General features: G+C 49.9%; 1 protein-coding gene across 8 annotated transcripts; it reads left to right on the top strand.

Annotated features, from left to right (window-relative positions):
- Positions 1-481: 481 nt before the first annotated feature.
- KANK4 (KN motif and ankyrin repeat domains 4) lies at positions 482-24,361 on the top strand. 8 transcript variants are annotated; one of them, XM_032696805.1, is made up of 11 exons: positions 9,105-9,378; positions 10,640-10,880; positions 12,307-12,390; positions 13,739-15,613; positions 16,551-16,662; positions 17,991-18,221; positions 18,754-18,841; positions 19,184-19,403; positions 20,766-20,908; positions 21,930-22,130; positions 22,824-24,361. In XM_032696805.1, the coding sequence occupies exons 3-11, from the start codon at positions 12,375-12,377 to the stop codon at positions 22,923-22,925; spliced, it is 2,988 nt and encodes a 995-aa protein (XP_032552696.1). In that variant the 5' UTR covers positions 9,105-9,378; positions 10,640-10,880; positions 12,307-12,374; the 3' UTR covers positions 22,926-24,361. The 8 variants fall into 8 exon arrangements, with proteins under 8 accessions (XP_032552698.1, XP_032552693.1, XP_032552694.1 ...); XM_032696801.1 differs by having other exon boundaries at positions 13,736-15,613; XM_032696807.1 differs by lacking the exons at positions 9,105-9,378; positions 10,640-10,880 and adding an exon at positions 482-540 and having other exon boundaries at positions 12,309-12,390.
- Positions 24,362-25,789: the final 1,428 nt, after the last annotated feature.

Below are 25,789 nucleotides of genomic sequence, written 5' to 3'. Positions count from 1 at the left end.
TCACAACAGTGACTTGATGCAGCTGGATAAGAGGAGCACATGGGGTTGGGCACATGAGGAGGCTCAAAACCTAAAACTCAGATTGCATTTTCTTTACGTTTACCATGCGATTGCATTATGGTCCAAGGGCCCGATGTGAGCCGGACGGGGCTGAAGGGCCGAGCCAGAGAACAGCTGGTGCAAATATAGTTTAAGTTTTGCATCCCGAGCACAACTCCGGAGATTTCCCTTCCCATCGCTCTCGATCCCCGTCTATACAAACAGGATGAGCTACAAAAGTATAAATAAAGCGCTAAACTGAATACCGCGGGCATGAGGGAAGGGAAAATACACCCTAAAGAAGTGGATTTCTGACCTCCCAGGGCAGCTCATGTCCCGCTGTCCCGCCCGCAGCCCATCCCCGCTGCCTCGGGCCGCCCCCGGCCCCGCTGCCCGGGGGAGGGCACCGGGTCCCGCTCCGCCCCCGGGTCCCGCCCCGGGCCCCTCCCGGAGGACGCAGCGGGATCGCAGGCTTGAGGCAGCCGCGCTCGGCAGGTCCAGGTACGGCCACGCCGGGCGGGGACACCGGGCGGGACCGCGGGGGCAGCGGGACCCGGCACCCGGGAGGGGGGAACTGGGGACCGCCGCCCCCACTGCCCCCGGGACTGCACCGGAGGGGCTGGAGGGATGATCCGGCGGTATCTGGGGGAGGGTTAGGAGAGAATTTGGGGTTTGTGCCTGGGCATGGTCGGTGGGGTTTCGGGAGTGCGCTGGAGGATGCTCTGGGGTGCTGGAAGGTGCTTTGGAGGTGCCTCAAAGGGTGCTCAGGAGGATATTCAGGGGGATGCTTTAAAAGTGCTCAGGGATTCTCCAGATTATGCTCCAAGCTGCTCAAGGAATACGTGGGAGAGCTTTGAAGGGGATGCTCATTGGTGTGCTTCTGGGGATGCTGCCTAGGGTGTTCGAGGTGTGCTCCAAGGGTGCTCTGGCTGTGCTCTGGCGGTGCTCCGAGGGTGCTCCGGCGGTGCTCAGGGTGCTTGGCCCCTCGGGTGGCTGCCTAGGGGCAGCATCAGCCCAGGATCACTCGGGACAGGAGCGTTTCCAGCGCACCCCTGGGTGCGGGATGGAATCACGGAGCGTGGGCAGCGGGGAGAGGGCAAGAAGGCTCCGAGCCCTGGTGGGACCCCCAGATGTCACCGTGTGAGGGCTGGGAAGGGCCCCCAGGCTCCGGGAAATGCAGCGGAAATCCCCAGGATCCCAGAGCAGCCAGAGTTGTATTTAGCCTCAAAGCCCAACCATAAAACCCTCCCCAGCCATAAAGACGTGGTTCAGCCAAGCCCCAGCCCAGCCTCCCCGGCTGAGCGTGGTCACCCACGCCTGCCTCCAGCCTCTCACGGTTTCCTTGCCGGCGTTCCAGCTGTCCGGACACAGGAACTCTTGGCACCGTAACCCATTTCTGCCTCTGGTGAGGGCTGTGCTCCGGTTCCCCGAGCCGCGTGTCCCTCGGGGCTCGGCCGCAGGGCTGGCCTGGATTCAGAGCGGGGCCAGGCTGAGCTCGGGGGTTCTGCATCCTCGGGGGGCCAAGCGAGGGGCTGCTCCAGCGGCGGGTTTGGCAGCGAGCGCAGGGACAGGCAGTGCCTCTCCCTCGCAGGCAGCATCGCCTTTCCGCGGCAGTGGAAGCTGCCAGGGCATTTCTAAACAGCCCAACTCTGCCGGGACCAGGCGTGTCCCGGGCAACTTGTGCTGATTTCCCGCAGGCCTGAGGGAAAGATGTGCCAGGCTCGGGCTGAGCTCAGGGAGAAATCAGAGTGAGTGAGAACAGGGAGCTCCAGAATAGACCATTGCTGAGATCTGTTTAGAAGAGGCTACACAGAAAGTGGGTTGGATAATCTCGACTACAAGTCCAAGTTCAGAATGGAGGAAGTGATCTGGATGCTATGGGTGTGATGTTTACCTTCCAGAGGTGGAAGTGGGGCTGTACTGTGCCGGGATATCTCATTTTCCTGGCAGCTCCAGGATGCAGCGCCACTGGGAAGGATTTCACAAACCAGGAATTAAATATTTTAGCTGTGTTGCCCAAATGAAAGTGGTGAACACAACAAAAACATTGCATATGCAGGGTAAGGGTAGCGACCCCAGTGATGGGCAGAGAAGGGGAACACTGTAGAAAACATCAGCATTTTCCTTTGGACCTGTTTCACAGTCTTCTCAGTGTTTTGTGTTTGATTTGGGATGGGCTAAATGGGAAACTCTGGTCTCTTAAGTGATTCCTGAAGTGGTAAATGAGGCAGGGGTAGCCTGTAGCCACGGGTTTATCACTGATTATTTGTTGCTTTGATTTTAATATTTAAAAAATAAATATATCTGCTGAAATGACAGCCAGCTCAATGAGCAGCAACCTGGCCAGGGAATCCATGGTTGAGGAGGGATCAGTGAATAGATTCATTAAAATAATCCTGGAACTGGAAGATGAGATGTCAGGGAGCCTGTTGCTGCTGTGGGCTCTGTCAGCTTCCTGGTGCAGTTTCCAAATAACTTGTGAATAGGAAAGCCAGGGTCACATTCAGCTCCTTTCCAGAAAGTCCTGTTATGGGGAAGGTTTTACCTCCCAGGAGCAGGAATAATGAAAGGCTGGGGCTGTCCCATTCCCACATATTTATTTGCCACCAAACAGCAGTGCAGCATTGCTTCCTGTCACACAGACTCTGTGTCCTGTGGCATGGGCACCCTTCGGGAGGGAGAGGTTTGGTCTCAAACATCCCTTGCATCAAGAGCGGTGTTGAGATCCTGGGACATGGCTGGTTGGATGAATACAGGCTCTTTCACAAGTTTAGTGCCAATTTAGGTCCCTCCCCCAGTGGTCCTACAACTGCCAAATATTTTGAAAGTCGCATTTTTGTCCCCAAGTGTTGCACATCAAATCTTAGGTCTTTTCAAGAAAGCTTTGGGAGCAGCACCAGGGCTGAACATGGCCCCATTGGTTAGACAAGAAAAGTCAATATGAGAAATTATTGTATTTTCCATTCAGTGCCCCATATGACAGGGGTTATGTGACTGCCTCGCTGAAGAGCAGCAGGATGCAGATTTTGGTCAATAGAGTCCTGACCCCAACTCAAGGGGCGTGAAGGAATCCATGTCTTGGGGCAGAAATCTTTGACCAGGCTCATTGGCACACTGACAATGTCAGGGGAGAGTGGTGGGGAGGAACCAGCTGCAGGGAGCTCCTTCTTCACCCTATTTATTTTAGACCTCAGTGGAATTCATGTTTCTGGCGCTGTGCCCCGGGAAGCCTTGAGTCCTGCCCATCCCAGGGTTTAAACAGCACATGAAAAAAAAGGTATTGTCATTATTATGATAATATACTGCCAAAATGGACAATTTGGTGGAGTTAGAAATGTGAAATATGGTGAAAAAGCCACCCAGAGATCCCCATCTTCCAAATGGGAATATCTTTAATTTATCATTGCAGTCAGTTCCTCTATCGATCAGGATTGAATGTGAGTCTTGGTGCAAGGGAGAAAGCTGAAAATGCACCAGTAAATTTGAGCTTGGTCAAAAACCTGGAGAAAATTCCCCATTTCCTAAACCCTCTCATGACCTGGGTGAGTGATAGGAATTGTGTCTGCAGGGCTCCCAGCTCCTGGCATCCGCGTGGAAATCACCAGGAGAGGAGGAAGTCAGCATGTCCATCCCCTCTGCAGTCCCAATCAATGTAGAGAGTGGTTTCAGGTGGCCTGAAAAAGAAATATTCCTGTTTGAAGAGGTTTTTAAATCTGTCAGGAGTGTGATCAATCTGAGTCTTCTTGTCTCCAGCCAAAAATCGATGTAAAATGACTCTATGTCTCCATGGGGGACTGCAGGGGTTGCCCAGGGAAGAGGAGAAAAACTGGCATGCAGAGAAAAGGGATTTCCTAAAAGCAACCAAAAGTGCCATTTTCAGCAGAGGAGGAGCTGAGTTGATGGCTGGACTTTGCTGAGGTCAGACAGAATAGACACCAGGTCACCAGTCTGCTTTCACAACCACAAATGCACTTTTTGGCAATTTCTCAGGCTAGTGGGTTTAGAAAGCCCTGTTTGGGTGTCAGGGTGAGTTTTTCCAGTTCCATAAACTCCAGAGTTTCATCTTCAGTAAGCACTGAGGGGATTGGATATTGCACAGCACCTTCCTTCCCTGTCCATGTCATGTCTTGTCAAGCAGTGAAGAGGAAGAGCCTTTCCCAGGAAGCAGGAGCACTTTGATTTGTTGGTTCCTCCACATCCAGCTTCTGAAAATGCCCAAAGGATCCTGTTTTTTCCTTAGGAAATGGAGGATGTTTCCAGCCCAGCTTAGGCCAAAGCTCTGGCTCTTGAGCAGGATGAGTGCAGGAACCCCAGGGATACACTAAGCCCTGGCCAAGCCAGTCATAGAATGCTAGAATGGGTTGGGTTGGAAGGGACCTTAAAGATCATCTCATTCCAGCTCCACTGCCATGGGCAGGGATACCTTCCACTAGACCAGGTCCCTCAAAACCCCAACCCTATAAGGTTGGTACCAGCTTCTTTGACCAAATAGGACTTAGTATAATGGCAGCAAAGATTGACTTGTCTCAATGTCAAGGAGATGGAAACCAGCTGCTTGGAAGAGATCAGAAGCCAGAGGAGGGCTTCACTATTTTCCCTTAAAACTTGTGGCATTGAACAAAAAAATAAACATTAGCAACGAGGCACCTCAGATTTTTGTTCGCCTTCTGACTATGGAGCACTTCTCATTCAGGGCGTTAGGTGATTTTTGATCACCTGGCTCTGGGAAAGGAGACTTTAGGGAAAACACCACAGTTTTCAAGGCATGGGATAAAATCATGAGAATCCACCAAAGCTTTTGTATGACTGTAGCTGGAAAGAGCTGAAGGTCACTCAGAAGAGAGGTTATCAGAGGAGGGGGTGAATGTGATCATTTTCCTCTCCTGCTAAGCCATAAAAGAGGGAGAGAGTTTGGATATCTGATACCTCCAGGTCTCTTCCTGACCTGTCTCTAATGGAAATGCTGGCATGTTGTGAGGAAACTCACAACATTTATTATACAGCAATAAGCAGCTTTATTAAAATCAGTGTCCACATGACTTTATTACAGGCGTTGGAAAAGATGCCTGAAATGGCTGTTTAAGCACCGCCGGCTGCTGAGGGTTGCTGAAAGTGATCACCTTCTTTATTAAGTGGTGCTGGGTTAATTATTCAGATTTCTTGTGAACCCTCTCCTTTCAAACACCAGGGAGGCCCCACATGCCTCCAAGATGTTTTCCATGCACGCAGCCCCCGGCTCCAGCCCCATCCGCCTCCTCCACTGCTTCATGTACACAGTTTTGCGGAAAGGATAGGAGGCCAGCCTGAACCTTTCCATCATCAGCCACGAGCTGATGGGTTGCAGAGGGACCTCTCCCTTCTTCAGCACTCACAAATTGCTTCCAGCTCCCAGCTCTCCTCTGAGTACACTTGGGCAGGCAGCAGCCAAGGGAGCTTCTGCCTGGAGTGCGGTTAGATGTGGGACTGAAGCCACAGGGCACCCGTTGCCATCAGCCACGTGCTGAAGCCACCCCGTGGTACAGGATGGAGGCTCATCCCATATAGCAGCTGGGTTTGCATCTCCAAATCTAGTCCTGCTCCACCTCGGCACGTGCTGTGGGTGATACCAGCACAGAGGGAAGCCTACCCAGCAAGTGCGGCATGGCTGCAGGAATGGATCCAGGGATGGATCCATCTTGGAAACTCACCTTTCTGGGTTTATAGCAGCAGCTCAGGCATCATCTGGTCTCCCCACTTTAATTTTGGGTCTGCTGAGCTGCCTTCTGCCCCCCAGAAGTGTGCCCACATCCTGAGCTGTCATTCCAGGGAATGCTGTGGGTCATGGGACCACTGGCAACAATGACTGCACCTAGGAAGCTGGCTGATGGGCTCCCGGGATGCAGATCTCTTCCAGCAGAAACCCTGTTTGCTCTCACTTTGGAAAACCTCATGACAACTCCTTGCAGAGCAAACCAGGACTTTAAACCGCTTTTATTTAGTTAGTTATTTATTTAATCTCACAAAGTTTTCAAGCTTCTTTTTTAGTCCTGGAGGGAAAGTCCTTCCCATGGCTGTGCCAGCCGGCAGCGGATCACAGCCCACGGCCGCACAGCAGAGATCCCACCCGTGTGGATGTCCCCAGCAGACTGGAAATGGGTTATTTTTCTTCCTTTACAGTGAAAACAGAATTGAAAAATCAGTACAACAAATATTCCCTGAGAGGCCATATTTATTCCTGGTATGTTCATTTGCAATAATAGCTCAGCTGGTTGTTGTGCAATCCAGCAGACCGCCTGGATGGAGCAGGTTTGGGTGTAACCCTTTGGGTACCGAGGGCTAACTCCCTCTGTGGGTTGTCCAGAGGAGATCCTGCCACTCTGCTCAGCTCTACTGAGGCACATCTGAAGTGCTGTGTCCAGCTTTGGGCTCCTCAGGACAAGAAGGACATGGAGATCCAATGGAGGGCTGTGAAGATGATGAGGGAACTGGAGCATCTCTCTTAGGAAAAAAGGCTGAAGAAGCTGGGCCTGTTCATCCTTGAGAAAAGATTACTGGATATAAGTATCTGCAGAGAGGTGTCAGATGATAGACCAAGCGCTGCTTGGGGGTGCCCACTAATGGGACGAGAGGCAACAGGTAGAGAAACTGATGCCCAGGAAGTTCCACCTGGGGATATGAGGACGAACTTCTTTACTGTGTAGTGACCAAGCACTTAAAGAGATTGCTCAGAGAGGGTGTGGAGTCTCCTTTGCTGGAGATTTTCCAGAGTCGTCTGGATGCAATCCTGAGTAACATGCTTGAGCAGGGAGGTGATACTGGATGACCTCAGTTGTCCCTTCCAACCTTAATCACTCTGTGATGGGTCCGTGTGGTGCAAAGGAGCAGGGGGCCAAACCTGCCATCCCACAGCAATTCTGTGTGGGGAGGGGAAGGCAGCAGCCCCTTTGCCCAGTGGCCCTGACAGCATCCAGGGATGGATGGGATGGCTGTTGAGCCACTTCAGGGCCGTCTGGTTTCTCTCCATGGGAGCAGCCTGCAAAGCAAAATCTCTTCCGACAGCTGCTGTGCCTAATGTAAAACAGCAGCAGTTTTAGGCCATGACCTCAGTTCTCACGCTCAGGGGAGTGCCCAGGTGAACCCCTTCCCCATTTCCCACCCTGCACCAGCTCCCTTGGGCAAAGCTATCAGAAGCTGTTTGTAAATCCATCAAGCACCAACCCATAATTAATTAATTTGCATGTTTTAACTCCTTCTCTTCATTGCTCCTGATTAAAAGCTTATTTAAGGGGTCACAGACTTCTTCAGGCCCATGGGGATTAAAGCTGGGAACAACTGTAGGCCGTATGTTTGTTAATTGCAATAAGGAAATGCTCCAAATTAAAGCTTCCTGCTAGTTCTTTCCAGTGGGAAGATGAAACAGTTCTTTCAGAATTACTTTAAAATCAGTGTCATATAGAAATACGGGTATTTTTTCCATCGAGATGCTTTGTCTGGAGAACAGAATATGCTCAGAAGATGTACAGGCATAACTAAACTAGAAGAATTCAGCAGAAAATAAGCCAACGTGCTCTTAAGTTGGTTTTGAATCTCAAGCTCAGTAATTGCTTGTGACAGCAGAAGGCCATCGACACCGAGTCACAGCCCTGCGCGGTGTGGGATGGAGCCGCGTGGGAAAGGCGGCATTTGGGAAAGGCAGTGTTTGGGAAAGGCGGCACTTAACCGGCTGCAGAAATTATTTTTCATTCCTCGGGTAGGAAGTTAACCCATCTGTGTCTCGGGGGGAGCTGGCAAGGGCAAACACTGCTGGTTCTCTGCACGTCCAGATACTCCGCTTCCTGCAAAGGCAAAACTTTTCTGCTTTCCCTCAAAGTTAATCTGTTAAAGTCCCGTTTGATGGTTGCAGGGAGCTGGAGCACTGCCAGCAGCTCTGCTCTCACACAGTGACAAGATGCGTTTTTTCTCCCTAACATGAGCATTTTAGTTTTGCTGCTCATTAAGCGATGGGAAAGGTGCTGGCACTGCTCTGTGATGTGAGTCCCTGGTGAGAGCCCCCAGGTCCCAGGGGATGCCTCCACTTCCCAGGATTTTCTTTCCCAGCCCTGGAAGACTTTTGCAGCCCGGGCAGGGACTGAACCCCTCTGCTTTTGTAAACGTGAGGTTGTTGCAAGTTCAGTGCAGAGACTGAGGGATTTGTCCCTCTTGCCAGCCTGCAATCCAGGATGCTCCAGGGGAATGGCCATGCAGAAGCTTGGGATGGGATTGGGTTTGGTATTCTGCCCAAAATCACAGAATCATAGAATAGTTTGGGTTGGAAGAGACCTTAAAGACCGTCTCATTCCACTGCCCTGCCATGGGCAGGGACACTTTCCACTAAACAAAGTTTCTCCAAGTGTCATCCAACCTGGCCTTGAACACTTCCAAGGATAGGACAACCACAGCTCTGCCAGCTGCCCCCCTCCTCCTCTGTCGGCAGTTTGGAATTTGGATTGATAACCCCACTGCAAAGGACTGGAGTGTTCTATCCAGACAGTCCCCCTGGCCCACAGTGGGCATCCCCCACCCATGCTGCCGTCACACATGGCCGCATTCCCGCTGCTCCCGCCGTCTCCCCATCCCATTCAGCATTCCCGCTGCTCCTGCCACCTCCCCATCCCGTTCAGCATCCCCTGGGGCCGCGGGTGGGTGGGCGTGACACGAGGCGCCGGAGCTGCGAGAAGGGTGAAGGGCTGAAGGGCTGTGTCTGTTCCGCGCGTGGGAACGGGGCTCCAGCGGGATAAATTACGGACATTGAGACCTTCTGCAGCTTTCCTAAAGCTGCTGCCTTTGAATTGCGTTTCCTTGGGAGAGGCGCTCATGGAATTGCTAATGCTCCAGCCCGGAGGGTGCAGCATGCAGAGGGCGAACGCCGGCTGCAGCCGCAGCATCAGGTATAGCAACAAACCCGGCGTTAATTATTGACTGTCTCTTCAATAATCAATCCTGATAAGGGAGGCAGCCCCCTGACAGCCCAGGCAGCGCTTTTGTGTTTCCTGGAAAAGATAACTAGTCTGTAGAAAGTAACTAATTTTATGCACCGGGGTTGAACTGTCCTCAGAAAGGTCATACGAGAGCCACGGGCTGCTTTATTGGAAAATCAATCCCTCTTTTGTGCTTCTTGGTTTAAACTTGTATTTGCTTTCCGAGCAAGGTCACTGCTCAGCTGACCAACTTTTTAACTGCTGGAAAAGGCTGGGGTTAAACCACGACACATGTGTGCTGCTCCAAACCTTTTGTTGCTGTTTCTGGGCATGGAAAAAGATGCTTTTGAGGGAGGCAAGAGCTTCTGTTCCCCGGTGGGCTTGTAGGTGCCAGCGTGAGAAGGTAACACGACAAAATGCTTTTCTAACCACAGTTTCTGCTTTCACTGAGAAGTGCTGAAGCCATTGCTGCAGTGCAGGAGGACAGGCAGAGCTCAAATAATGTGTAACAGATAACAAGGCTGTGAATTATCTTTTTATTTATAGGCTCAGGTTTAACTGTTTCCAATTTAAAATTGCTGGTAAGATGCTCTGAGAGAATGAAATTTGTGTATCTTTGTCTGTGTGGTTGACTTAATTTGTTATTTAAATGTTTTGGGGTGTTATGGTGCTCTCCTTTCTGCTGGCTGGGGTGGATGGGGGAGCTGCTGGGTGCTCACAATCCCTGGCAAGTGGGACAGAGTGAAAGAGGGGTTAAATGTGACTGGAAAGAGCCAGTGTTTGAGCCCAGACTAGTTAAAAAGACAGTACATTGTCCCTGCAAACGGGCTGCTCCGGGGAATAAAACCACTTTGCTCTGTGCTGTTTTCACATATTTGGCTTCTCTGCTTCCCATTTCTGTATATATTTATTCCTGCCTTGAGAAAAGCAGTGTAATTCCAATCTGGATTAATCCTCCCCAAAACCTCTCTGTGTAGTAAAGGTAAAAATCAGCAATGCTGTGCACACAGTGGTGTTGCTTGCCTGGAGAGGAAAATAAATGTTCTGCAATTTTATTTAATAGAGGAAAACTCAGCAAATACAGAGGGTCAGCATAACTGGTTTTAGAAGGAGTGAGACCCACCTAAAAGTCCTGCCCTGCCCTAAGTTGCGGGCTGGACTCTGGATGCAGGGGTCTGCTTCTTCTGGCGGACTACTTCATATTTGAATGAATCTTCTCATTTTTATTAGGGACCAGCATGGGAGAGAAGCCGTGGGGTACAAGGAGCCACATTTTTTGGCTCTAAGCCATCTGCTCTGTGCCTAAGCTGCCCCTGGGGGAGGCCAGGAAAACATCAGCAAGCTGGTTGGGTACATTCAGCATCCTTTTACAAGGTGATTTTGAAGTAGATTGGTCAAAAGAGAAAAGTCGTAGTATCAATTTGGGCTGCAGAGTTGGGACCTGGCCAGCTCATAAATGATCCAAATAGCTGAAATTATCTAGATATTAAAAACCATCCTCTTCACTGGCTTTTCCTCCACTCCTAAATAAATTACCTAGAAGAGTGGAGTGTAGCTGGTCAGACTGTAGCTGGGATCTGTAACTGGCTGCAATTGGAAAATTAAAGAAAAAAACATTTTAAAAAGGGGTTAGTGTTTGGTTTGGCTCGTGCTGTTATTGGCAGGAGGAGGCAGAAGGAATTGCCCTTTATAGGAGTGTGGTTAATTGGAGAGCATGTTAGGAGCTGCTGGACAAGGTGTCACAGAAGCTCACATGGTGTTGGGTGGGCATCAACTGTGCCATCTGTCCGTGTGAGTATTGAGGTACCAACCCTGCAGGAGCTCTTGAGAGTTTTGATGTTCTCCTTGGATTGGGACCTTCTTGACTTTTTATACATCAATAGTAAACATGTCAACTTGATTGACAGCTAATTGTTTCTTTAAAAGGTTTTGATCTTTCAAAGTATCTGTCATAGAATCCTGGAATGATTTGGGTTGGAAGGGACCTTAAACCTCGTCTTGTTCCACCCCCCTGCCATGGGCAGGGACACCTTCCACTAGACCAGGTTGTTTAAAGCTTTGTACAAGCTGGCCTTGAACACTTCCAGGGTTGGGGCAATGTCCTGTGGTAATAATACAGCAGGATTTTACTTAATTTTTCAGTTGGTCTTTGATAAAGGTCAGCTGGAACCCCTTCATGGGGAGCTCTGGAACTGTGGTCAAGTAGTGAAGCCCTCACTGAGGCAAAACTACATGCAGAAAATGAGTTCAGACTGATGTTTGGTCCATGAGATGAATGTGAGCTGAGGCTGGCTCTGCACGGTCTTTGCACTGCTTGGTCCTACCCTGAGAATCTTGCATAGCTCAGGGAGGCACTGGAGAAGCAGAGATGGACTTCCAAGTGGCTGCAGGACCATCCCTGGCCATGAATCAAATTAAGTACTTTAAGGAAAATCCTAAACAAAAAACCTACTGTTCAAGAAACTCCCACTTCATCCGTTGCAGCAGAAATTAAAACCAGACCTTCTCACTTTAAACACTGTTTTTGTTCTCACACAAGCCAGGAAACCTCCTGCAGTGATGTCCAACTGCCTCAACCTCCTTTACCCTTCCCTGCCTCTTCCCTGTTTCTAAAGGTCCTGGAGAAGAGAAGCTTCACCCAGGGCTTTTCTTGGTTGTTCCCAGCCTTAATCTCTCATGTTCTAGGAGTATCTTACCCATGTCCAGGTGATAGGAAGGAGCTGGAGGGCAACACAGTCCAGGAAGGATGTTGGTGTTGGCTGTGGTAGATCTCCACCTGAAGCCCTTCCCTGAGCTGAAAGCAATTTGTCTGTGGCTCAGTGCAATTTGGTGAAGGTTCTTTATAACAGTGGAGACGTGCTCTGAATGGCTTTCATTTGAACAAGATTCAAAATAAATTTTGGATCTTTGGTTGTTAAGGATTTAAGAAAAAGAAAAGGTGACAGACCAATCATTTCTGTGTGTAGTTTCTATTGCTGTTCTCAGAGATGCTATGTTATGTGGATATCTCCAGCTTGCAGGAGTCAAGGAAGAGTCCCTGTGCCATCAGTCTCAAGTCACCCTAAATGTCTGTCTGTCCTCATTTGCAGTCAAATCATCTGTAATGCAGGGGATGTTTTGTGAGAACCAGCTACCTGGGATGTGTCTGTGAAGCACAAGTTGTTGCCACTGGAAAAGGAGCTATTGATTTAAGCAGCTTCAAAGACACCACTGGGCTGCTGAATATGGGAAAGAGGAGGGGGTGACCTGTGAAGAGCTGTAAGGCGAGACTAAGTTCACGTGGTTGAGCATTTTTTTATTAAATTAAAAATATCCATTTCTCTTTTTTTCAAGGGTGAAGTGACTCATCAGCCTTAGCTGTCAGAAGATGCTGAAGTGACAGCCCACTTAGACCCTACCATGGAGAAGACAGAAGGTATGGAGGCTACAGGATGTTTACTTGCTCATTTGTTCCTTGAAAAAAAGCCTGTGTATTAATTTCCTTACCAGAAATACTGTAAATAACCTGCTCTTTATAGATGTGGGGCCAGGAGATGAAAAATTCATTGTTCATGTATTATGCAAACTTCCTAAACCACAGCAAAGTGTGGTCCCAGCTCTAAATCAGCACATATTTGTCCTCCTGTCCTCTGTGGTGTGTTGGCAGGACAGATCCCTGCTCCTACCATCCAGTCTTTGCTGGGCCCTGTTACCCCATGAGATGTCTTCCCTCAGTCCTTCCTCTGACTTCCACGTGCTACTTCCCATCCGAACGGTGTCTGCATCTCAGTGATGCTCTGTGATGAGCAGCACCAAAAAGCATGCCAAATTGTCCTGATCTTCACTAGCTGCTGCACCAGGATGGAGCCTCAGGGAGCAGCCATGGAACCTGGTTTCTCCTGGTCGAGCTGCTGCTCCTCATCCTCACTGAGCACAGCGTGTTTGCTCAGAGGTGCAAAGCAGCCCAAAGACTGTGATTTCAGGGACTTGCTGCATAAAGAAAACGATCAATGATGCAGCAGTTTAACTATTTAGACTCTCAGGGTGGAAACTGAGGGGCTGTGAGATTAATGTATTAAGGTGTGTTAAAGCAGGAGCCTGGGGGCTGTGGGGCTGAAGTGGTGCCATTTGCCTGCGCTGCTGGATGGGCAAACCCACTGTCACACATTTTGTGGTGACTTGCCTCAATTAAGAGCTGTGCTCGGTGCCGTGAGCTGGTCACCTTGGGATGCACGTGTTCTGCATGGATGCGGCTGTCTGGGTCCAGCCTCTGCCCGCTGCCCTATCCATCATTTTCAAGGAATAATTTGTGACCTGGTGTTTGCAGATGAAGCGATGCAATGCAATGATTTTCCTGTTTGGTGTGCATGGCACCGTGTATGCCACTGAAAAGTTAAAACCAAACCAAAAGCCTTGAAAAATGTCATTGTCACAGATTGGTCACACCTTCTGTTATTGAGCTGCATTTATTATCCATCAGGCAGCTCTTTATACACAGGCACATATCTCTGCCTGCAAAACCTGCTCTTTGCTTAATTGCCAATTAGAGCCATGATTTCAGCAAATTTTCAGCTTCCTTGATGCAACAATTATCTGATTCACCCCTGGAAAACCAGATTGGAGCTTGGTGCGCGTTGCTCTGTGTGTGTGCAGCTTCACCATGAACTTCAGCCCCCGCCTGCCCAAAATTGAGATGAAATGAGCAAAAACATCTCCTCCCTACTCTAAACAGCTTTTTTGTTTTCAAAATTCAATCATCTCTTTTTTCTGGGTTGTTCCAGCAGATGGCCAGCCACCCAAAGCCAGCGGGGAGAGGGAGCAGCCCCGCAGCCTCCCCTACTCCCTGGAGACGCCATACGGCTTTCACTTGGATCTGGACTTCCTGAAGTACGTGGATGACATCGAGAAAGGGAACACCATCAGAAGGGTCCATATCCACCGCAGAGCCAAGCAGCCCAAATTCAGTACCTTGCCCCGAAACTTCAGCCTGCCCGAGAACGGCTCCCGCGGGTGTACCACTGCTCCCAGCAAGAGCTGGACGGCGACCTGCTCCTTCCCACAGAGAAAGGCATCCCTGGGGGAGGAGACCCCTCGTGCCCTCCTGCCCAGCGAGGCAGCCCCCCCGGCAGCCGATGAGCCAAGTTACCGGAGGAAAGCCCTCCTGGCAGAGACTCGGCGGCAGGCGGAGCTGGGCTGGCAAGAGGGCGAGCTCCGGGAGCGGCCGCAGCTGCTGAGAGCCTCCAGCATGCCCGATGCACTGCCGCCCAGCCAGACCCCCCTGGGCGACGGCAGGGGACTCTCACCCCTCCGGCCCCCTCCCCAGCACTGCCACGACCAGAGCGGCTCTGAAAGCACCTTTTGCTCCAACTCCGACAGCACCACGTTAAACCTCCCCCGGGCGGTGAGCTTGGAGCAAGACATCTCCTTTCAGCATCTCAGTGGGGTTATCCCAGGGCTGGTACCCCTGCAGCCCCCGTGGCAGAACCAGCATGCCTCAGCACCACAGCTGCAGGTGGTGATGGAGAGTGGAGGCGAGGAGGGAGATGCTGCCGATGCCAGTGGTTGCTCTGACGTGGCCGGGGGTGAACCAGCATCACCGGCTGCCCTCCAGCTCACGGAGGAGAACACGAACGCTGGGGAAAGGGGGCTCAGTGTGAGTGAAATGGCTCTGAATGTGCTGAAGGAAGGTGAGGAGGGCAATGTCCAGGCTGGAGAGGACAAGGAGAGTGGTGTTCTGCAGGCTCCTGATGCTGGAGAGCCTGTCGGGGTCACGGCACTGAAGCAGCAGATCGCTGATCTGGAGGAGCAGCTGGGCAAGAAGAAAGAGGAGCTCAAGCAGGTCAAGGCAGTGCTGGAGCAGCAGGATCATGAGATCAAGGAGAAGGAGAAAAGCATTAAGCTACTGGCCAGCTCCAAAGCTCAGCTGGAAGAGCAGCTGTGCCAGGAAAAGTCCAAAGAGGCCGAGCTGCAGTTGCGGCAGAGCAACAGGGCTTTGCAGTGCCTCGATGCTGCGGTGAACACTGATCTCTCACAGGTGCAAGCCCATGATAAAGGCATCAATGTAAATATCCCACTCTCCACCAAATCCATAGGCTGCAGCACTCACAGAGCAGACAACGTGAATGCACAGGTGATGGAGTTGGGCGCTCAGAGAGAGCAGGGACTGGCAGACACTTGTACCGGCGTCAGTGGAGAGGGACCTGGACATTTTGGTGAAGGCAGCATCGAGGCTGGACTTCATGCTCCATGCTTCACCCAGCTGCAGATTGACGAGCACCTCGGCGATGACAATCAGAACCACCAGAATAACCGTGACACCCAGAGCCTCGCTGAGGGAAGCAATCGAGGAGGCAAGGCAGGCTTTGGAGAGGAGAAACCTCAAGAAGGGCTGGAAGATGAAGGTCCCCCTAACCATGAGGATCTCCCGGCTGTTGACCCCATTGGCCAATATGTGAAAAAAATCCAGGAGCTCCTGCAGGAGCAGTGGCTGTGTCTGGAGCACGGGTACCCCGAGCTGGCAAGCGCTATCAAGCAGCCAGCCTCCAAGCTCAGCTCCATTCAGAACCAATTAGTTAATTCTCTAAACTCCTTGCTCTCTGCCTACTCTACACAAGGGCCCACGGATAAGGAGAATTCGAACACACACTATCAACAGTTGGGTAAATAATATTGACATCAACATGTCTGGGCCAAATCTCTTCCCGTTTATTCCAGTGTTGAGCAGGGGGGATGTGATGGAACAGTTGTCGTCTGTCAGATCAGAAACAGTCCCTCTTGACTATGATGAGAAAGGCAAATCTCTGCACATCACAAGCTATGGATCTGAAATTTTAAAAAAGCAAACAAAATGATGTAGGAGCTGATAAAGCTGTGGTTCAGTTATATGCAGGATCAGCTTCTTCCAAAAGCAGCTGTCCTGGTGGCTGTTGCATCAAATAAACAGTTTTTTTTTATTTGGATTGAACATCTCAGTTTGCAAGAATATGGGACTGGTGCTCATCTGGGGTAAATCAGCATGGAGTTCTCCAGAACCCAAACCAGTCAAATGAACTAAGCAACTAGGCTGGGAAAAGACCTGTCCCCACTCACATCTAAACCAATTTTAGCTCATATCAAGATGAGAACCCAATGCCTGTTCATGGTTGGAGTGAGGGGGCTTGCAAATAGATAAGTGACCTATTGCTTGTAAACAATACATAGACACTATTCAAAGTCCTGTGGAAAGACTCATCCATGTAGTATTATAGGAGATTTATATAGGAAATTTCCCATACATTAGTACTGGGAAAAAAAATAGAGCCAAAACATTATTACAAATGTAAAATCTACTATTCGTAGGACACATATATAATTCCCAATCACTTCCTTTATATTCCCAGTCACTTGGAGATGTCTGAGACCTGTATTTAAAGGTGGCAGGGCAGGGTCAGGTTGTGGCCAGCTGCATCCACAGTTTTGCAAGACATAGAAAGACTCTCAAAAGATGAAGTAAGATGTTTACAGTTATGATTTGTAGTTTGTTGCTAGAGGTTGGGAATAATTAACCCTAATTATGGCACATCTGCTTAATTAATCTATTATTTTGTATTTTGGTAGAAAACTCTCCAACCACAAGTCTTAAATCCATCATGAAAAAGAAAGGTTATGGTTTCCATGCAGGAGGCAATGGGACCAAAAAGAATCTTCAGTTTGTTGGGGTAAATGGTGGGTAAGCATCCGTTCAGAAGATAAAACTGCCTTTTAATATGTAATGTCCTCTGTATCGCTGGAGAAGTCATTCTTTTCCCCCCTCTTTTCCGCTCCAAACCTCTTGATTAAAAGGCTAGTTGAAATGGAGACTTTTTTTCCCTTCTTTAACCCAGTACTGATAATCTGTGCATAACCCCATAGAAAAGTTGTTGGTGTTTTCAGGGCAGCGAGGGACACGCTGGGGACTGACACTCTTTGCATACCCATCTCTTGGGGCTTCATCCAAAACCCAGCTGGGGAAGATGGGAAGATTCCATGGGAAGATTCCATGAGAAGATTTCCACTGACCTTGGTGGGTTTTGGAGGAGGTCAGCATTGCCTGGGTGGTCACGCTGCCACTAACCTGCCTCCACGCTCCAGCCACAGCCAACACAAGTTGGTTCAGGGCCTGGAAAAGACTATTTTGGTAAATAAGGAATTACCTTGGGATAAAGGAAGACCTGTACTTCAGGTTGTGCTCCAGCACCTCGTTCCATGTGTATCCAATATCCAACAACTCCTGTGAGTTAACTAGAGACAGCATGTGCTGTAGGTGTATCTTCTACCGAGGAGTACATGTGCTGCATGAAGAGGGCAGGACATGTTCCTCGGTCCCTGAGCTGTGCAAACAACTGCGTGTGCAAATTTGGGTGCTGATTTCTGCTCACATACACTCCTCTGACTTCCAAGTTGCTGGGTTCATCAGGTGTTACTCACTCTAATTGTGCAGAGCTTCTTCTACCAAACAGGTAAAACTTGCAGGGAGTGGAGGAATCTTCATTACGTCGAGAAAAATTTTGGGGTCACTCAGAGTGAAATGTTCTGTCTTGTCGAAGATGTTAATACTTTTAAGACAATCAGAGGAGAGATGTCTCTAGCAGGGCTGCTCGAATGGTGGACTCAGGCCTGTGCTGGAGCTGCAAACCTTTTTTTTGTCTAGTGGTCTTCGAGGTTGCTGACACACCACCAGTCCCACTTTGCCACAATGTGCTGGCAGCTCCCAGCAGGGAAGTGGCCCACAGTGCTTGCCTGGCCATACTGGGGCTTGTGCCATGGACATCCCTCCAAACCCGCCGAGTAGTCCCTGAAGTAACCTTGCCTGCTGCTCATTAACTGCTTCTATCACACTCCTGCTAGCTTAAGCAGCCAAAACCAGACTAACCCCGAGTTTGGCTGCGGCTCAGACCTTTTAACTTGCTTATTGTCACTCCGGGCTTCACCCAAGGCCCATTGGACTCAATGAGTCTTGGTCAGGCCCTGTGGCTGCAGATGGGGAAGGAGTGAGTAACATGTGGTGTCCTCAAATAGCTACGAAACGACCTCAAGCGAAGACACAAGTTGTGAAGACAGCCCATCAGACGGTGATGCGGAGAGCGAGACGGAGAGGAGAGATGACGATGTGGAGCCTACGCAGGTGGATGCTGGAGGTGAAAGCCAGGGGGCTTCCTCGGGGATCCCCTCCCAGGAGAAGTGTGAGGATGAGGAGCAGCAGGAGCCATCGGCAGAAGCAGCACCTTGCTCTCAGCAGGAGGCTGACAGGTAACCAGAACCAGGCTGTGATTGTGCTGTCTGTCGTGCTCCTGCAGCCACAGGACCCGCAGCACTGCAGGGCTGGGGTTGGGGCTTCATCTGCTCTGTGGAACGGAAGCACTGACCTTGTAGACAAGGAAAAGGTTTTAAAGAGTGAAATATTTTCTGAGTTAACACAGAATCTAATGGGGATTGATTCAGGCCTTGTGCTTGACTTTGGAAAAGACTGACTCATACTTGGTGAGAGTTAGCTCATTTCTCCCCTCTCGTGTAAATTTCATGGTAAAGTTCTTTGCAGATTCAGAAATAAGATTTTTTTTCCACTTAAGAATTCTTGAAGTTGATCACATGAATCTGTGACTCTGGACTTAAATCCTTATTTAAGTACCTAACTTTGTACCTAAAATTTGGGACAACTTGTGTCCATAAAATTAAGCACTTAAGTGTTAAACGTATTCTGACATAAACTGCATGTTCTCCTACATGGTTCCATACCTCCTGCAAGTCCTGTCCTGTGATGGATTTACCCTTTTCCCTCTAGATGCAAACCCTCTGAAGATTTCCTTGCCAACTGCCAGCTCCTCAGCGAACACCTCTCAGAAATCTGCACCACAAGTGACAAGTACCTGGTACAGATATTTTCCAATCCCATTTCAGTTTAATGGATAAGATTATCCTGATGGTAGTCTGTGCCTTACCATGCCACGGACAGCTTTGTGAGGAGAGGGGGATGAGGTGACATCTGAGTCAGTTTTAGAATAACCAAAAAGAATGGAAAGGGAGGGGAAAAAAGAGGATGAAGGCTTTGTCTCACCACAGGAAATTCCTTTCCCCCTCAAGTTATAGCAGTAATCACCAAACCATAAGCTAAATACTGGCTGGGCAATGCTGGAGCATATGGGGTGAGGAGCTGGGGCAGCCACTGCTGTGCAGGGACTCCGACAGTAATGGGGACACCTTGGTGTTTTCAGCGGCATGTCCTTGGCTCCATCTGCCAGGAGTGGTTCCAGGTGTCCAGCCACAAGTCTTCCAGCCCAGAGGTGGTCGCAGCGTATCTCAGGGCCCTGAGGGCCATCCAGCCCCAGCTCCTGAAGATGATGGTGAACGTGACTGACAGGAATGGTAACACGGCTCTTCACTACAGCGTTTCCCACTCCAACTTCCCTGTTGCAAAGCTCCTGTTAGACACAGGTAGGAACAATGGCTCTGCTCAGCCATGGCTTTGGCTGGGTATGGAAGTGGGACCAATGGGTCATGGCCCCACAGGTGATGCAGTGTGCAGAGCCAGGCAGTGGGGGTTCATGAACAGTCCCAGGCATGGCAAACAGGGAATGAGGTCCAGGGTCCTCTCAGGGAGCTCATTCAGGAGCAAAAGGAGATGGGACAGAGGTGGGCCCGGGGACCAACTACAGCTTCCATTCAAGGGACCTATCTAGCCTTAAGCATGCAGTCAAGGTCCATCCAGGAGACAAATATGGGCCGAGGTCCATCCAAGAGACAAGTGTAGGGCCAAGGTCAATCCAAAATACACACATGGGGCCAAAGTCCATCCGTGGTTGACCTGAAGACTAGTATCCTCCCCCATAGCCCATACTAGGGCCTATGGCTGTGGGACATAAGTGCCTTCACACATGTTGAGGGTTTTTCAGTCTGACTTCGGGGATGGCTCAGGGTCCCTGTACCCAAGGGGGTGTCCCCCATGGCCCCAGTCCAAGTGGGATGCGGGGGGCTCCCCCATCTTCTTGTAGCAGCCAATGCCACATCATGCCTTGGGGCAGGAAGATCAGACCCCTGAGAGTGTAACAACCACCCTGAGCAGTGTGGAAAATCTCCATGTTAAACTATTGAACTTTCAGCTTGTGTTGCAATGAAAGAACAAAAATCTCAGCTGAGCTTGTACAGGGCAAAAATGTGCGCGTGCTCTGAGAGAATAAAGGCACTTTGGTCTTTTCTCATGGGCCAGACAATCCGTTAAATGTTTGGGAAATGGCAGATTATCATACACATCTATAACCCAATTGTTGCTGCAGCAGCACAGGGAGGGAAGAGTTTGTCCCCTTCTGCTGCCGAGTGATTGAGGCAGCTGGGTCCCTGGGGCAAGGCTGGACCTGAGCCCTCACCCCCAAACATGGCTCATTCCTTGTGGTGGAGCTGGAAATGGGCTCTTTGAAGTGAAAAATGAGTGAAATGGAGCCAGGATGATTTCCACGCCCATTGGGTGACGGTCGTATTTCTGCTGCTCCCTTACCACAGAAGCCAAAGCAAACAGCCCATAGCTCCACAACCAGCATGTGCTCGAGGCATTAATTATCCCCCTTTTATTTTTATTTGTTGTGGTCTTCAAAGTTAATTGAGTTGACCTCAGCAGTTGTAATTAACTGTAGCACCAGGGGCCATTCAATGCTGCGCTCACAAGCCTGGATATTTAACACAGATAAATCTCAATCCTGTATAATTATGGAATAACTTCTGTTTCTGGGAATATGAGATGCCACATGCTTTATAACTCACTCTCTGCTTCCCATTCCCTCTTGGTGAATCCATCCCCTCCAGGAGTGTGCCGCCTGGACCTGCAGAACCGCGCTGGCTACACGGCGGTGATGCTCACCCCGCTGGCGGCTGCCGAGACCCGCCAGGACATGGAGGTGGTGATGAGGCTGCTGAGGGAGGGGGATGTCAACCTCCAATCTGCCCAGGTGTGTTGCTGTAGGCTGTTTGAAAATGGAGCGTGGCCCTGTGTGGGACAGTGACACGGCTGTAGGTGGATATTTACTTGGCAAAGATATCCTGTAGAGCTTGTAGCCTCCTATTCACAGCCATTGCTTGTGTGATACCAGTTCAAGCTGTGGCATCATCATGCCCCCATGAAGATCTTGGGCTGGGGGGTATAATCTGGGTTCCTTACGTGGCAGCGCCAGGCTGAGACTCCACAACAGACATTGGGTTGGAGTTGCTGCTTCCCAAAAGTTCCAAAAGCAACCTCAGCTGAATTGCAGTGTGGCCACCCACCAGCTCCCTGGGAAGGGACCTGAGAGCTGGGTAAAATGAAGAGACTAAAGAAAGGTTGAAAATTTTGCCAAACAATTTTTCTGAGATAAAAATCAGAAGTGACACCAGGGAGGAGCAGTGAGGGGTGGACCCCACAGTATGGGAGCCCCAGGTTTGCTGGAGAGCAGGTGCTTCATGAGTCACACATTTTCATCTTTGCGATGACAGTGCCTTCATCCAGCTCTTCTTACAAACTGCCATAAAAGTTAGTCTAGACCTATGTTGTTAAATGGCTGAGGAGGGTTTGGAGGACCCATGTTTGGGGGCATCTGGGAGCTGAGCTGTTTGGCCATGCTGCAAGGACCCTCTGCATGGCCGTGGTGCAAGTGAATGGGTATCTCTTGCAATATGTGCTGAAGATCCCCAGTGTGATTTAAAAATAACATGCAATAGGCAATATTTGTATGAATTATTATTATATATGTACTATGCATTAATAATATGCAATATTGTGATATATGGTTATGGACATGGGTTAGTGGTGGGCTTGGCAGTGCTGGGTTAACAGCTGGACTTGATGATCTTAGAGGGCTTTGCCAAGCTAAATGATTCTATGATTCCATATAAGCAATAATATTCATTGTTATTATTATCTCTAACAGTCCAAGTGAACAGGACTGTGGGAGGTGGTGGGCAGGGGGTGTTCAGCCTCTCCCTGTGACCTTGCAGGGAGGACAGACTGCCCTGATGCTGGGGGTCAGCCACGAGCGGGACGACATGGTGCGAGCCCTCCTGTCCTGCCAGGCTGATGTCAACCTGCAGGATGAGGAGGGGACAACAGCCCTGATGGTGGCCTGTCGACAGGGCAACATGGACATTGTCAGGCTCCTCTTGGCCCAGCCTGGCTGCCAGGTCATGCTGACGGACAAGGTAAGGCTCTGGTCCCACCCACAGCCTCACTGCACCAGGGAGGGAAAGCTCACGTAGGATTGATCAGACTGCAATCCCTGAGTGGTGGTTTTTAAGTGAAGAAGTACAATTTCAGTCCATTTTCTAATCAGGGGATCACTTTTAGGAGAGCACCCCTGGTTTCAGTGCTTGCTGTGCCACAGATGGAGTGGATGCAACAGCATCCTACATCCCTCCTGTAGCCTGGGCAGGAGCACCAGGGGGAAGAGCCCAACCTAGTGTAAACCTAAAAAAAACAGATGAAATCCTGGACATGTGGAATCAGCAGACCTTCAGCTCCAAGAAATTAGCAGGAATTAACTCTTCCCTGAGAATCGACTCCTCTCCATGGGGACAGGGCTGGGCTGGGAGCAGCACGGCCGGATGGTGGAAATTCCTCCTGCTGGGCCACATGGCTGTTTAGAGTTATGGAACTATTTTCTAATTAAACTACAGTTTTGTCTAAGACAGGCGGGAGGGCAGCAGGGCCAGGCAAAGGCACAGCAGGGGTGTGTTTGGTGTGGTTGAGGCTGAGGCCCAGAGGGAGGTTTGCAGGACGGTGACTCATTGTAAACCAGGGAGGAACTGGAGGGAAGGAGGTTTTGGGGATGGAGCTGGGAGGGCGGGGGGCAGAGGCAGGGATTTGGTGATGTCTGACCTCCTCCCTCCCTGCAGGGCGGTAACTCGGCCCTGTCTCTGGCCCAGGGCGCTGCCCATGGGGACATCGCGGCACTGCTGAGAGCCCACATCGAGCACAGCCCGTCCCTGTCAGCATGACCCAGCAGGGAGAAGGAACCAGGACGGGGAGCTGGGAACAAACAGCTCCTCCTTGAACAGCCCTGCTGTGGCAGGGCCAATCCAGCGGGTTTACAGGGGAGGAACCCTGCCTGCATTATCTGCGGACGTTCCCTGTGTCTAATTCTCCTCATTCATCCCACTCACATCCCCTATTCTGCACCCAGTGCCACAAACAACTTCAGACTCTTCTGTCTGCTCCTCCTGGTATAGATTTGGCAGGTGAGCCACTGAAATGGAGGAGAAAAGCACATTAGAAAAGCAATACTTAGTCTTTTGTAACCTTAGATGATGGGTGTCCTTTTAATCGACTACTTAACTGTATCTCATTTAACTTGTAAGTTTGTGTCCTAATATTTATTATCAGCTCTTCTGTAAGTAGTGGCAGGCAGTGATTACTCAGTATATGTAACAACAAAAACAAGCTGGATGGATTATGGAAAGCATAAAATCCTATTTATGTTTGCTTATGTGGGTTTGATGGAAGAATTAAAAATTAATGCTCTAGGAAAATATTTGAGTATGCCAGACCCAAACACCCAGACATTGTTTTGCCTGGATTTGGAATTACCATATGGCTCTTATTTTTTCCTAATTAAGTTTGAGCTAATGGGGAAGCACAGCCCATTGACATGCTCTGTGCATCACAGCGGGGTGGATCAGGGTATCCCAAGCACAAGGAGATCACAACAGATTCCCATCCCAGAATTTTTTAATATTGTCCAAGAGTTCTGTGGACTGACAGATACCTTTTGGACAAGCTGCTTCTCTCTGATTTCCCTCATGCTCGACTTTAATATGCGCAAACTCCTCCTGTGTAAAGCCGTGCTATGATTTAGTTGATGGAATTGGACGGCACCAGGGTCTCCCCCACCACACAGGGTCCAGTATCACCTCAAATTATGCATAGGTCAGGAGTTTTCTTCAATCTCTCTGATGCTGACAGAGAGGGAGGGAGGGCTCAGGTCCCACTTTTCCAAACATCTTTTTTGTGTTGCATCAGGAGCCAGTGGATGCTCTCTGTTGGCTTTGGTGGAGCTGGATGCCACCACCAGCGGAGCAAACCCAAGTCTCCCTTCCACCACCAAAAGCAACTCTCCCTATTTAGCTAATGACTCTTTTTTGTTACTCAGCAGAAGTGAATCCTGACCCACTTTGGTCGTTGTAAGTCAGTTCACATCATGAAAAAGTGTCCCTTGAGCTGTCTTGAGCACTCGTCCTTCCTGCCTTGCAGGGAGGGGAGGACAGCCCCTGCCCTCTGTTTTCCATGGAAATCTGCTGTCTGCTCTGTTTTCTTTCCTTTCTTCACGTTTTCAGTCCAAAGCATTCACTATCTCAAATGTCTAGCTGCCTTTTATATCTGTATCCCAAAATGCATTTACCTCCTTTATGTATAAATAAACCGAGTTAAACCTTTCCTTGTGTTTGCTCCTGTACCTGTCCTGTGGCTGGGGGCTCTCTAGGGTGACTTCACACACCTGCACATCACTAAACCAGTCATTTTTGAGGTGTTTCTTCAGATCAGTGATTCCACAATGGGAGGTCCCTGCACAGACATGGCAGGATGGGATTTTTTTTGCAGGAATTCCCTCAATCTGTGTTCCAGAGCCAGCATGAGCATCGCTGCCAGGCCTCAGCTGCAAACAAAAAGAGATGTAATACCATTTTGTGACAGTTTTCAGTAAGTTTTCTCCCTGGCAGCTCTGTGCTTGCAGAGAGGAATTTCACTCTGACTCTTACTGTTTCCCACAGGGAGGTGAACTTTCCGGCTTCAACATAATAAATGTGGGAAATTTTCTGCTAAGGATGAGAGTGGCTTTGGGAAGTGCCTGCCTCCTCCTGGGATCCCTCAATTTGAGGACAGGGGATGTTATTTTGGGGACATGCCTGCCCTCCTCCAATCCCCCTTTCCCTCCTGTTCCCATCCCTGCAGCCAGTCTAGTTAACTACATCCCCAGCGTGTTTATTTTCAATCCTTTGCCTCATATTTCCTCTTTGCCCCTCAAACCATCTCACTAGGGAGGAGCAGCTCCCATGGAGTGATCCCCTGGAGCAGCTCCTCTCCTCATGTGGACCCTGAGGGATCATGGATGGGTTGATGCTACCCCTGGCATCTCCCAGTGCCCAGCATCCTGCTGTCAAAGTACCAGATTGCACAAAACCAATAGAAAATCATCTGTGGGATTTCAGTGTCACAAAGAGCCAGAGCCAGCCCTAATTTATATATTCCAATATCATGGTAGAGATCAAACTAAATATAGGCAAGGAGAAACACATCCCCGGTGTGAGCACTGTGCAAAACAAATAGAGACAATTAAGTCACAGCAAGGAAAGAAATTAATCTTATGATCTTTATGGGCTCAGCATCCAGGAGCCGATCAGCTATGATGGGAAAGAATGATGAGAAACTCAGCTGAACATGATTTTTCCACTCTCCTTATGGCCATTTCTAGTGTATCCCTTTCTTTTGCTGCAAGGAGAGGAGAAGGGACTCTGAGGGTTGCATCTGAAGCACCTCTGTGGTCATGGAGAATGATGTGGCTTTGTGTAGCCCTCAGCATCAACAGGCTGGGAGAGGTGTTCAGCCTGGAGAAGGATCTGGGGAGACCTTAGAGCCCCTTCCAGTGCCTAACTGGGCTCCAAGAGAGCTGGAGAGGGACTTTTGACAAGGGCCTGGAGTGCCAGGACAAGGGGGGATGGATTCCCACTGCCAGAGGGCAAGGCCAGAGTCACGTGAGCCCTTCAGCCCGGGCAGCTGCCTCTGCATGTGGTTTGGTGTCCATGCCCACACCACAGACAACACACAAAAGAAAGAGCTGGAGGCTTCCCCTCCCCTTCCCAAAACC

The sequence above is a fragment of the Chiroxiphia lanceolata genome, chromosome 9 (genome assembly GCF_009829145.1).
Source record: "Chiroxiphia lanceolata isolate bChiLan1 chromosome 9, bChiLan1.pri, whole genome shotgun sequence".
In the NCBI taxonomy this organism is placed as follows: Eukaryota; Metazoa; Chordata; class Aves; order Passeriformes; family Pipridae; genus Chiroxiphia; species Chiroxiphia lanceolata.
This window is presented reverse-complemented; position numbering and strand designations above follow the sequence as displayed.